Source organism: Zalophus californianus, chromosome 12 (assembly GCF_009762305.2).
Source record: "Zalophus californianus isolate mZalCal1 chromosome 12, mZalCal1.pri.v2, whole genome shotgun sequence".
Lineage (NCBI taxonomy): Eukaryota > Metazoa > Chordata > Mammalia > Carnivora > Otariidae > Zalophus > Zalophus californianus.
The window spans coordinates 2,416,279-2,430,511 of NC_045606.1; the positions used below are offsets into that span (position 1 = coordinate 2,416,279).

The 14,233-nt window shown below is 48.8% G+C and overlaps 1 protein-coding gene across 1 annotated transcript in view; it reads left to right on the forward strand.

The window, feature by feature from the left end:
- Window positions 1-14,233, forward strand: part of ABCA13 (ATP binding cassette subfamily A member 13) — a 366,584-nt gene that overhangs the window by 38,547 nt on the left and 313,804 nt on the right. The window contains 4 exon segments of the mRNA XM_035723335.1: window positions 1,516-1,544; window positions 3,012-3,175; window positions 6,736-6,866; window positions 11,642-11,775. Of these exon segments, the coding sequence (XP_035579228.1) occupies window positions 1,516-1,544; window positions 3,012-3,175; window positions 6,736-6,866; window positions 11,642-11,775 (458 nt within the window).

Below are 14,233 nucleotides of genomic sequence, written 5' to 3' on the forward strand. Positions count from 1 at the left end.
CCAAGAACTATTGTTTTTTGGAGAAGAAATTTTATCTCCACTTTGTTTTCAGTTTGTTGCTGTTTGAGCCACTTTTCATGCGTACGCACCAGAGAAAACCTGTACCTTCACACTTGACACTTCCTGACGGATGTGTGGGTTTGCCACTCCAAGTGGACTCCAGTGGGTGCTCTATCATTTAATTCAGTTCTGTTGCAACCACCCGATGCGACTCACACCCCATGGGTTAGGGGGCTCCATCCCTCGACTGCCCTACTTCAGACCCCCAATTCCAAGTAGTGGGTCCTAGGCACCCACAGTTTTATTTGATTTGACTACAAATTGGAGTCCTCCTCCTGGGGTTTGATTAATTTGTTAGAATGACCCATAGAACTCTAGCTGGTTTACTGTTTTTGTTTTGTTTTGTGTTTTAAGATTTTATTTATTTGTCAGAGACAGAGAGAGAGAGAGAGCACAAGCAGGGGGCACGGCAGAGGCAGAGGGAGAAGCAGACTCCCCACTGAGGAGGGAGCCCGATGCGGGACTTGATCCCAGGACCCTGGGATCATGACCTGAGCCGAAGGCAGACGCTTAACCAACTGAGCCGCCCAAGCGCCCTTTATTGTTTTTTTTTTTTTTTTTTTTATGAGATATTGTAAAGGCTACAGAGGGACCGCCAGATGAAGCATATAGGCCCGGAAGGGTTCTTCTGTGCCTGTTGAATCGGGGTGTGCCACCCTCTCAGCACGTGGATATGTTTACCAACCAGAAGCATTCCGAACCCCATCGTTTGGGGTTTTTCTGGTGGTTCCATTAGGTTGGTGTAACTGATGAACTCAGTGGTCATTGGTGATTAGCTCAATCTCCAGCCCCTCTCCTCAGCCTGGAGGTCAAGGGGGTGGGGCTGAATCATGGTCTTTCTGGGGGATCAGCCCCCATCCTGACCCTATCTGGGGGCCTCCAGCCCCCAGGCATCTCATTAGCACACAAAAGACACTCTTATCATTCCAGAAATTCCCGAAGTCTTACCGGCTCTCCTGTCAGGGACTGGGGACCAAGACCAGATATAACAAAGGAAGCTCCTGTCACCCCATCACCCCCGAAATTCGAGGGCAGAGACCAGTCTGTATTTCTTACCATGTCCCACTGTGACTCCACAGAGAACCTGAAAAATGATAACTTTGGTCTTCTTGGCCTCTTTGAGTTTTTTTTCTTTCTTGCCCTGTCTGCTCTCTGTCCTCTCCTGAGTACTCACAATGCCTGTGGCATCAGAGATCGATAGAGTAATCAATACTTTGTTGGCCCGTGACTGAGATGTGCTTGACCAGTTAAGTCATTTTTCCAGGTGTCCGGTAAATACTTGCTTTGCAAATCCAGAGTGACCGTGTCCTTGAGACTTGTTCCCGAGTTTGGGGTGTCCTCGCGTTTTGGACTGGGATTCGTGATAGCTGACTCGGTTTTAGAACTAAAACAGGGGCCCAGCGAACGCTTTCTGATTGCTTATTGAACTAACATCTGAAATCTTTTTTGTTGTAGATTCTTCTCCCATCTCCAGTTTTTTAGCCGTAAGTATTTTAACAAAAATTTGAAACTTAGTCTCCAGAGACTTAGTGGTTTAAGTTCAAAGCACTGGTTTTTATTTTATTTTTCAAATACATTTTTTTTAAGTCATCTCGACGCCCAACGTGGGGCTCGAACTCATGATCCCGAGATCAAGAGCTGTGTGCCGCACCGACCGAGCCAGCCAGGCATCCCAAAACACTTCTTTCCAGTGATTTGATTGTAGCAACAGTGTATCTGAGACAGCCAGAGTCCCTCAAGAGATGGGTTGAAAGGCGAATTTTAATTTTCTCAAGTGAGACTGTGGGCTGGGCCTGCTTAGGGCTGGAATTGTGGACGTGAGGGCGCAGAGCCCAGACCTGGGCCTGTCCCCCCAGAGATGCCATTGGGGTTGGGTTGTGACTCCCCTGGGGGAGGTCAGTGGCTCAGGGATGCCCTGGAGGCCGCCGCTTGGTTTTTGCTTTGCCATAGCTAGCGTGCGGTATGGAAAACTCAGGCATCTAGAATGTTCCAAAGCCCCTGTACCATGTGCCAGACGCGGATGGGTGCCTTCTGACCAAGCCAGCCATGCTGTTGGAATATGCGTTTTCTTCCTGTTTTTCCCATACACACCTTTGCAGTCCTGCTCTGGCACCCAACCTTCCCTGCCCTGCTTACATGGCTCATTTTTAAGCAACTGGTTTATGGCTCCAGTGAGATGGATTCTATCACCCCTTCCTCACACCTTTGCCTGGGGAGGAAGCCCTTCCCACTTCTACCCACTGGAATGCACATTTTTAATTCTTTTTTTTTTTAAAGATTTTATTTATTTATTTGACAGAGAGAGACACAGCGAGAGAGGGAACACAAGCAGGTGGAGTGGGAGAGGGAGAAGCAGGCTTCCCACGGAGCAGGGAGCCCGATGCGGGGCTCGATCCCAGGACCCTGGGACCATGACCCGAGCCGAAGGCAGATGCTTAAGGACTGAGCCACCCAGGCGTCCCTGGAATGTTCTTTTAGCTGTGATTTTTGATTTTCCTTCCTCCAGAGCAAGGCTTTATGATTGTACCGTGAAAAGCAGAATTGGGGATAGGGATCTTTGCAGGGAGGGCGTCCAGTATTTAATTATTCACACTGTGCTCCTGTTACGGTTGAGTTCAGCTGTGCTAACAGAAAACCCTCAAATAAGAGCAGGTTGTCCATTTTTGTTCCTGTCTGAACAACTACTCATTTATTGCCAAGTCCCCAAATCTTAGATGGTGGTGTAGCTTGTTACAAAATCAGACCTCTACCTCTCTGTACCCGCCCATAGCTTCACGATATTTAAAATCCCAACCCAACGGGATGATCTTCAAATCTTGTCTGTTCCAAAGAGTGACATGCCAGGCATGCGTCTCTACCACCTGAGGTTCCGAAAGCCCACCCAGCCCCACTGTTTCTTCAATCATGAATGACATGAAAGGGGGGAAACTCTTGGTATTTTTTCCTAACAGATGGATCTCAATAAGACCGAGGAGGTGATCTCGAAATTGGAAAAACTCCACCAGCAGCCTCACATCTGGAATTTTCTACTTCTTCTGCCAAGACTGTACGAAAACAACATTCGAGTGGAAGACCGAATCCTTGATGGGGCACACCTCCTCCAGGCGGCTTTGAAGTAAGTGTAGAAGAGAAATCTAACCAATGATAGGTGTGTTGGGTTTTCTCCTCACTTTTTCATGGGGAAATCTGTATCTCTGCTTGATCTCTTGTTGGATTCAAGACAGAAATGGGGAATCATGGCGCCCTGAGATGGCTGGGACTCTTGCATCTCCATGTCTGTTCCTTGCTTACCTGTGTGAATATTTTATAAAAGGACAGTCATGTTGTCCAGAGCCCACTCTCCCTGATTTAGGCAACTTAACATTACATCATTAACACTTCGTACATTCCCGTTGTCTTTTTTTAAAATTTATTTAATTTTATTATGTTATGTTAGTCACCGTACAATACATCATTCGTTTTGGATGTAGTGTTCCACGATTCTTTGTTTGCGTATAACACCCAGTGCTCCATGCAGTACGCGCCCTCCTTAATACCCATCACCGGCCAACCCATCCCCCCACCCCCCTCCCCTCTAACACCCTCAGTTTGTATTTCAGTGTCGACAGTCTCTCATGGTTCATCGCTCCCTGCGATTTCTCCCCCCTTCATGTTTCCCTTCCTTCTCCTCATGTCCTCCATATGCTGTTCCTTACGTTCCACAAATAAGTGAAACCATTTTGTAATTGACTTCCTCTGCTTGACTTCTTTCACTTGGCATCATCTCCTCCAGTCCCATCCATGTGGATGCAAAGGTTGGGTATTCATCCTTTCTGATGGCTGAGTAATCTTCCACTGCGTATATGGACCACATCTTCTTTATCCATTCATCTGTTGAAGGGCATCTCGGCTCTTTCCACAGTTTCATCTCATTGTCTTCAAGTGATCACTTTTATTATGATTATTTTTTTAAGATTTTAATTTTAAGTAATCTCTATGCCCAGTGTGGGGCTCGAACTTACAATGCCGAGGTCAAGAGTCACATGCTCCCTCAACTGGGCCAGTCAGGTGATTCAAATGATCATTTTTAATGGCTGCTATTTTATTTTATTTTATTTTATTTTATTTTAAGAATTTATCATTTTATTAGAGAGAGAGAGCTCCTGAGTGGGGGAAGGGTCACAGGCAGAGGGAGAAGCAGACCCCTTGCTGAGCAGGGAGTCCCATGCGGGACTCGATCCCAGGACGCTGGGATCATGACCTGAGCCGAAGGCAGACGCTGAACCGACTGAGCCACCCAGGCGCCCCCAGTAGTTGCTATTTTAATATTCCATTTTGGCAAGATATTCTATATTCTATATCATAATTTTTTCGATCATTTGTAACTGGACTTTTGGCTTTCTGAAAGTTTTTCACTATCAGAGATGTGACATGAGTATAATAATTTAATTCCCTAATAAATCATGCTGTAATTGCCCCAGGTATCATCTAGAACTGAGAAGTTCAGTTCTGCCAGTGGTAGAGTTCAGTGAGTTGGACACTGGTCTCCGATGGTGTGTCTGACACCCGGGTTACATGGGAGTCACCTCTGATCACCTTCCCGTGCTGGCTTCCCCAGGGTTTAAGAGCATTGTCTTTCTTTTTCCCCCAATTGAATTCTTTTGTGTAAACATACTGTATCAGTATGGTATTTTGTTAGTGAGGGTTTATATTCTTGCCAGATTTTTAACTGGGTCTTTTTTGCCATCAGTGAGAACAGGCAGCACAAGGGGCAATCTAGAACCGGGGAGGTCCCTGCCCCAAAGGGGGAACCCTGTGCTGGCCTCTGTAGGTTGTTCCTCTGCTCATGGCTCAGGAAGCCCATGGGCCTGCAGGGATGTGCCCACAGAGCCCCCTGGCCCCAGAGCTCCCTTGGCTCCCTCCCTCCCCCAGTGAGGTCCAGGGAGCTCCAGTGGTGGCTGTTGGCAGGAGTGTGGGGCAGAGAGTGTGGATGGTGCTTGGATGTGCATGCCCGAGTGTCCGCATGTGCAAGGCCCCTGGAGGTACAGACAGAGCTGGGGGCAAGCTGGGGGGATGTGCTGCCGGGACAGGGATGTCATGGTGCACGTAGAAAATTCTTTTTTTGGGGGGGGGTTTCATTTATTTACTTGAGAAAAAGAGAAATAGAGAGAGCATGAGGCAGAGGAGCAGAGGGAGGGGGGGAGGCCAGCCGCCCCCGCTCGCCCCGCACTGAGCAGGGAGCCTGACTCAAGGCTCAATCCCAGGAGCCAGAATCATGACCTGAGCTGAAGGCAGACGTTTAACCGACTGAGCCACCCAGGCGCCCCCAAGGATCAGAAAATTCTAAATTTGAACATGACTTTCCAAGTTCTTATGACTTTCCAAGTTCAAATTCTAAATTTGAACATGACTTTCCAAGTTCTCCTGTCAAGGAGCATATTTGGACAGTTTGTTGGTTTGATTTATAACCTACATATTTGAATATAGTGGGTGTGCTTTCTCCGGTATCTTGCTCTAAACCCTGAATATGTTAGCACAGGCAGTGAGTGGGCTCTTTGGAGACGGACAGAATATGAAATTAGAGGATATTGCTGGCGGCTGTTGAACCATATCAGCTCCAGTGTTAATTTTACTTCTGTATTTTGCTTTGGTGACACAAGGTCAAGAAAATCTGCATGCCGTCAACTATACTTCAATTAAAAAAAAAAAAACCCACAAAAAACAACTACCATTCTTTAAAAAAGAATATCGGTATTAGATTTAGAAATAAGTATTTGCGGGGCACCTGGGTGGCTCAGTCGGCTAAGCGTCTGCCTTCAGCTCAGGTCATGATCCCAGGGTCCTGGGATCGAGCCCCGCATCGGGCTCCCGGCTCAGCGGGGGGTCTGCTTCTCCCTCTGCTTCTCTCTCTGCTGCTCCCCCTGCTTGTGCGCTCGCTCTCTGTCAAATAAATAAATAAAATCTTAAAAAAAAGAATGTGGTATTGGGCAAACTGATAATTTATTAATGGTCTATCTTGTCATCTTGGGATACCCTTCATCACACAGGGATACCTTGAGAAATTTTCCTTAAGGAGAAGCTACAGGGAAATAATCTGTCTGATGCATAGCTTATATACTGTTGGTCTCTTGTTGCTAAAATTTAGGCATATTCCTCTTCAGTTGAATGGATTTTCTGGTTTACAGGCCTAATTATTTGTAATTATACTTAGTACAATTACTTATAAAATAAAACATTTAAGTATTTAAAGAATAACAGGAACACAATATATACGTGCACTCCCCGGAGTCCCTTGTTTTGTGAAACAGGTTGGCGACCACCGATCGTGCCCCTGACATCCTCAGATGCATGGGTTCAGACAGTGCGGGATTGGGGTGCTCGCCATTCCAGGAGGGCACCTCTAGAGTTTAAACTGATGACCTGAGCTTGAAGCAGCCAGGCTGTCTGCCCATGTGCTCTTTGGAGGTGATAGCACCTTGGACCCTGGCCGGCCGCCACTGCCCGAGTGAGCATTGATCCCCAGTCCAGAGAGTCCAGGTCACATTTGAAGCCATGGTGAAAGCTGGTAGGTCTGTGGTCTGTCCACATCCCGCAGAGGGCTGGAACCTGGCTGGTAGGTCACAAGTAAGTCTGAGTCCGTTGCGCTCGGTTTTGCTAAGCCAGCTCACGTTGCTTTGGTTTTCTTTTGGTTTCCAGGTCCTTGGCAACTTTGGAAGATTTAGATTGGCTGCCACTCAACCACACTTTCTCCACGGTTTCTGAAATCGTGCTGAACGTGACCATGTCGATGCTGACATTTCTGCAGGAGCATGGAGTGGTCACCGCTGGTATGTGTACCCAAGGGCTTGTGCAAAATTTCAAGTGTTCCCCTGGTTACGTTTATCGACAGCCACCACAGAGCTAAAATGCTGTTCAAAAAACGATGTCATGAACATGTCAAATGCCAAAAGGAATCCATTGTTTCTGTTACTAAAAGGTGGAGGTAGACTGAAAATCTGAAATTCAAACTTGAATTTGACTCTCTACCATTATTGAAATTCTGTGGCCACTGCTCATAAATGGGTTATTTTTAATTAAAAAATAATTGATTCTAAAATTCTTTTATTTGATGTCCTTGAAGGTTAGACTTATCATTTGTTCCGAGACTTGAATCTTTCTTCTCTCCTCTGCTCCTACCTGGAAAAAAATATTTGAAAAATAGGAAGGCTGGTGAGAAGAAGCAGATTGATATGGATTTAGAAAGCCCATGAGCTAAACAGACAAACCCCTTCCACAGGGAAGGGGATGGAATTCCTTAGCTCTGTTCTTGACTCACAATATTCTTTTTTTTTTTCACTGAAGATTTATTTTATTCTATTTGATGTTGACAAATAAAATTGCATATATATATATATATATATGTAAGTTTTAGTTATTTAAGTCATCTCTACACCCAACATGGGGCTTGAACTCACCACCCCAAGATCAGGAGTCACACGCTCCTCAGACTGAGTCAGCCAGGCACCCCTAAAATTGTGTATGTTTAAAGTGTACAATGTGATGATTTGAGACAGGTATACATTGTGCAGTTGTTACCACACTGGAGTTAATGAGCCCATATATCACCTCCCATAGTTAGTTTACCTTTCCTTTGGTAAGAATACTTAAGACCTCTTAGCAAATTTCAAGTATATGATACACTATTATTAACTGTAGTCACCATGCTGTACATTAGATCTCCAGAACTTATTCGTCTAATGACTAAAAGTTTGTACCCTTTGACCAGTATCTCCCCACTTCCCCACCTCATAGCCCTCCGTAACCACTATTCTACTCTCTGTTCAGGGTATTATTTCTTGAATTGTCAACTGGACCTGAACATTTTACTTTTAATTCTTTCTTTTTCTCCATTTCTGTCTCTTTCTGTAAGGGAAATTCAGGGAGCAGACTGTGGACTTAGAATTCATAGACTCATCTATCCATCATTCATCCACATATTCATCCATCCATCCACCACCCACCCATCTTTCCACACATCCATCCATCCATCCATCCATCCATCCATCCATCCATCCCAACACGCATTCATTCATCCATCCATCCACCTACCCACCTATCACACATCCATCCATTCATTTATCTACTCATCCACCCACCCGCCCATCTATCTACACATCCATCCATCCACCCATCCCTCTATCTACCCACCCACCTGTCCAAACATCTACCCATTTTTCAACCCACCCACCTGCCCATACATCCATTCATCTGTCCACTTACCCATCCATTCACCCACTCACCCATCTATCCACACATCCATCCATCCATCCATCCATCCATCCACCCCAACATCCATTCATTCATCCATCTATCCACGTACCCACTCATCCACACATCCATCCATTCATCTATCTACCCATCCACCCACCCACCCACTGACCCACCCATCCATAATCCACCCACTCATCTATCCCTCCACTCACTCATCCATCCATCCATCTATCCATCCATCTATTAATTCATTACTTATTGAGTACTTTCTATGAACCAAACACTGTCCTATGGGTGGGAATAAGAAACGGAGTGATACACGGTTCTCGCTTTCGGGGAAGTCCTGTTTGGTACAGGAAAGAGATGTGTCAATAAAGAAAAAAACAAAGCCCACAGAGTAGGGATCTGGCATCTTTCTCTGGAAGAGCATCGAGGAGAAGTTCTGAAGGATGATTCTAGTTCATCAGGGACGCGAGGGAGCACTGCCAGGAAGAACTGTGCATGAAGCTCTGGGCTTTGGCAAGGGCCCCATCTGTTTTATGCCTAGTATGCCTGGGGCAGTGGGCGATGGCAGGAGGTAATCCAGAAGGAGATCCTGGGCCAGATCACTGAAGAATGCTGGAGCAGCAGTTAGACCTGCATCGTGGGCAGACATTCCTGGTGCAGATGTGAGGGCTCGACCGGGGGGCAAACAGGCCTGGGGCCGGGGGCCCAGGATCACGTTCTCTCTGCCTGCCGCTAACTTTCAAAGTCTGTCTCCTGACCTAGGTCATGGGGTGGTTACACACAGGTTTCTATCCCTTCCAGATTTTTCTGGCTCCTTGGAACCACCTGACATGACACCCTCCATCCCCCCACTCACACCCAGGTTCTTCCTGATGCTGGTGACTCAGCGTAGGGAGGACCCCCCCCCCCCAGCGCCCCTGGGTAGGAGAGTTCCTGTCCTCTGAGGTTCTGCAAGAGGGAAGACTAGTCATTAACGTCGAATTTGCTTCTCCTGCGGGTGATACGGGTGGGAACCACCAGTCCTTACCCTCAGAACAGACTCTCCACAGTGACCTCCGTTGTATCAAACTCATCAGGAAGCTCAAGTGTTCGTGTATGATCCAAATTACAACAATCCATTTACCTTATAACTGGAGATATAAGTACAGCTAAGAATGTAATTAAAATAAGCTATTTTCTATCAATTGCCAGGGAGTCAGAGCTGAGGAATACAATGACAAAGCACCTCGAGGCGACTAAAAATTGTCCTTGTTTCTCTTGTCTCCAAGAAAAATCCCTTTGCCTAACGAGCAGATCATGGCATGTGGAGGGGATTGGGATGTGCCCTGTCAGTGACTTGGGGCCAAGGGCCCGGGCATGTTCGTCACTGAAGTTGTTAATTCCCGTGATCTGAGCTCTGTCATTCAGCAGTGAGTTTCCGGGCCCTGTTGTCTCTGGTCGTTCTAGAATGATTTTATAGTTTTATAGCCATCAGTGACTGGTGTCACTCTTTCTCCCCTCCTTTCTAGAATTCTGTGAGTAATCCTGATACATTCTGAGAGCAGTAGAGTTTAACGGTTACAACGCAGGGTCGGGGATCAGATCTGGGTTTGAGTCATGACTAAAGCCCGCGTGATGTTGGGTGACTCCCGATGTCTGCTTCCTTCTCCCCCCAGAGAGGGTAATTATTACACCTCTCTGGAGTGTTGTGGGGAACTCAGCAAGACTTGGCGAGGGAAATGCCTGGCCTGGGCCTGCCTCTTTGACACAGAACAAATGCCGGTGTAAAATCTCAGAACCAGGGGCGCCTGGGTGACTCAGTCGGTCGAGTTTCCGACTCTTGATTTCCGCTCAGGTCCTGATCTCGTGCAATTGAACCCCATGTTGGGCCCTGCGCTCAGTGCGAGGTCTGCTTGGGATCCTCTGTCTCCCTCTGCGCCCCTCTCAAATAAATAAATAAACCTGAAAAAAATAAAATAAAATCTCAGAAGCAGACCTTGTCCCCTTTATGCAAAGACAACTCGACTGAGAGCAAGGAGTCTTGGATTTCTGGGATCTGCCCCACCTTCAAAGCCTTCCTAAAGTTCCCTGTGGCTGGGCCTTCATTTGTAAGTGGCAGGACTGTGCCTTTCCTGTAGACCCACAGCATTAACTGAAGGGTACTGAGAGGGGCACCTGGGTGGCTCAGTCGGTTAGGCATCTGCCTTCGGCTCAGGTGGTGATGCCAGCCAGGGTCCTGGGATTGAGGCCCATGTCGGGCTCCCTGCTCAGCGGGAGCCTGCTTCTCCTTCTCCCTCTGCTCTCCCCCTGCTTGTGTTCTCTCTCTCTCTCTCTTTCTGTTAAATAAATAAAATCTTAAAAAAAAATAAGGGTACCGAGAGGTCACGCAAGTGAGGATGGTTTTGTGGTCCTTGCATGTGTGGACGCTCAGCAGAGGCTTGTGGATCACGATCTGAAACGGCTCACCTTGGAATCTGTAAGCTTTTAGGTTTGCAATCGTCAGGCCATGTTCACAGAAATTATGTCAAACCTCAGGGGAGGGGGGGTCTCGGACTTGTATTCTGCACGTGCCATTTCCAGGTGGCGTTACTGGGTTTTTTGGGCGCCTAATGAGTTTTATACCTTGACTAACTCTGTTAAGGGAACTTTTATCTATGACCTTAAGTAATTTTTGGAAATGCGGTTTTATTTTTATTTTTTTTGAAGATTTTATTTATTTATTTATTTGAGGGAGAGGCAGAGATAGAGCAGGGGGAAGACCATAGTGAGCAGGACGATCAGACTCCACGTGGAGCACGGAGCCTGACTCGGGGCTCGATCCCACGGCCCTGAGATCACGACCCGAGCTGAAATCAAGAACCAGATGCTCAACTGACTGAGCCACCCAGGTGCCCCGGAAATGTCGTTTTAAAGACTGCTGCATTTTCTGCTGTGAATTTACTGCAATTTATCCTCCCCCCCCATGCTGGACGCCTCATGGGTTTTAGTATTTAATCAGTATAAAACGAATGCAGTGGCGTTGTTGTGCATTACCTCTTCTGCATGCATCTGGTGCGGTTTCTTGAGAAATACTTTTTAGAAGTGAAATTGTGGGGCTCAGGGATTTGAATTTCACAAAGCTCTTGAAATACGTTGTCCCATTCCTTCTGGAAGCTCTGCAGTCACGAACACTAGGCACCTGGGGTCATCCTTCCAAGGTCTGCGGCATCCGGCAGTAGCTTCTGTTTGCTTCTCCGACCTGATTGTGTGAATAGCATTTGGTCTCTGTTTGCTTCTCCTGTCGGAGTGAACAAGGCACCTTCTCTGAATCGTGTATCGCACTGCTGTCATGTCAACTGACGGGTGTAACTCATCGGTTGCCTTGCAGAGTCCAGATACAACCTGTCCCTGCAAGAGCTGGTGTGGGATCCACAGACGGTCCGGGCTGACCTCAAATCCCGATTTGGTTTCGATGACCTTCGTGCAGAACAAATCCTGAATTACTCAGCTCGGCTGCAGGAGGTATGCGTTCCTGATGCTTCTCATGCTTTTCCCTTGAGAGTGCTCCTCTGGGGGTGCTCTCCGGGCGGGTGGGGGGTGGGATGGGAGAGGCAGCAGGACAGAGGGTCCTCCGCGAGCATCGGAATGCTTGGACTGGTTTGGCCCTTCTAGAAGTGAATTCTAATCTTGAAAAACCCTTCCTCTTACCTGGTCACGGTATCCCAGCCCCGAAGGCGGTTTGGAAGTTACAGGAATAATCAGTAATTCTCACTCCCGGCACCTGCAGTGGGTCCGGACGGGAGCGAGGGGGCAGGAGTGGCAAGGCTCACCAGATAGGAGCCTCCCTTTCCAAACTGTGTAAGATAAATGGGTCGGACGAGCTGATCGCTGGAGACCCTGCTCGCCGCTGCTACTCCTCAGGTTCTGCGAGGGTCTCTACCTGCACGTTCCCCTTTCGTCACCTCCGTGAGTTTGCCGGCGCTCCTGCTTTGCACGGGGCAGGGTCCAAGAAGAGCACACCTGTCTGTTTGCTGCACGGATCGCTCCGGGGTGAGGGCCCTGCTGATCGGGGTCGAGGGACTGGACGTTTGCACAGCACCCACACTCCCCTGCTCGGGTCTTGGTCTGCGCTCAGGGCGTGGGTTTTGCTCGCTTCTCTGAGCTCCCACATCCTGGTACTTCCCGGGTGGCACTTTTCACACTTTCACAGCCAGTGTGTGCTTGCAGACTGTTGGTCTTCACTTCCGGGTTACCGATCTGTGCCATGAGCCTGGGGGTCAGCCACTGGCCTCCGCCCGACGCCACCGCTAGTGGCTGGGTGGCGAGGTGCCTGGAAAATTCCTTCTGCCGGGCAGGTCTCAGGCTCAGCCCGGATGGACGGGTTTCTGTTCCCATCCCGCACCTGGCACAATTTCATTAACCACTGACCTCCCGTGGGACTTGGAATTGGGCCCCGTGGCATCTGTCGTGGGCACGAGGAAAGCCAGGTGGCATTCTGAACTCTGCGACCCTGCTTTCTCATTGTTTCAGAATATAGTTTGCATCACATTACATAGAACCTTTACCTTAGAAGGGTAAGTGTTTCAAGATTAGAATTCCAGGGGCGCCTGGGGGGGCTCTGTTGGTGAAGCGTCTGCCTTCGGCTCAGGTCATGATCTCGGGGTCCTGGGATCGAGCCCTGCATCGGGCTCCCTGCTCCACGGGGTTGGGGGCGGGTCTGTGTCTCCCTCTCCCTCTGCCCCTCCCCCTGCTTCTGCACGCTGTCTCTCTCTCTGGCTCCCTCTGTCAAATCAATAAGTGAAATCTTAAAAAAAAAAAAAAAAAGATTAGAATTGCAAGGGCAATGGTTGGGGAAGTGCACAGAGCCTATGTCACAGGCGTGAGGTCCTCTGGCTGCCGGAACATGTTACCACCAGCCTGGTGGCCCCGCACGACACACATTTATTACTGCACAGCTCTGGAAGTCGGAAGCCGCAAACGGGTGTCCTGGGGCTAAAACCAGGGTGTCTGCGTTCCTTCTGTAGGCTCCAGGGAGGTGCTGTTTCCTTGCCTTCCTAGCTTCTAGAAGCCGTTGTGCGCCATGGCTCAGGTCCTCTCTTCCCTCAGGCCAGTGACGATGGGCTGTTTTTCTCACGAGGCTCTGTTGACTTCCCCTCCCTTGTGTAAGGAGCGCTGTGGTTTCGCTGGGATGTGGATGGTCTCCCCCTCTTGGACTCTGCTGGGTAGCAACCATAACTCACCTGCCAATGCAGAACCTACTCATAGGCTCTGGGGATTCGGAGGTGAGCGCCTCGGGGGGACCACGACCCTGCCCCCCACCCGCGTGAGGCCCCTCACCAGCCAGCAACAGCAGAGCCTCCCAGGGCCTCCCCCGGTCCCGCCTGACTGTGGGCACTGCCACCCCGGGCCTTTGCATATGCAAAGGAAGAGAGAAATCTCTCTGCCTTCCTTTCTCCACTGCCCACCGAGAAGACAGATACATCACGGCTCACGTCCCCATGGGATCCCCGTGTCCTCCCTCCCCTGTGACCTGTCGCAGGGCCATGGCAGGGAACCTGACCGAGCCGTGTCCACGTCTAGAGACTGGCGAGTCCTGTGGGGAGGGACAGGGCCGTGTTTCCCTCACGGGATCCCGTGGCCTTGTGACAGTGTTAGTTCTCTGCGTCCTAAAGGAAGCTTCCAAGGAACCTGTGGGGCATAATCCTTTTTGGCTGTCGCCATCCATAGAGGTTCTAGAACATGGTGCCCAGTTACTGTAAATCCGGGTAACGGGAACGCGGTTCGTTCCCACACACACGGAAGTGCTTTTACAGAGTAGCCACAGAGGAACTGCATGGAGAAGCTCATTTGGGTCCAAAATGTCAAACCGTTTCTGACCCACAAGTCCAGTTTGACTTGTCCCAGCTTCGTCCATCTTTGGCAACTGGAAGAGAAGATGTTTCTGGTGAAGCAGCTTTGGGGGTGCAAGGTGCCAGGTGAA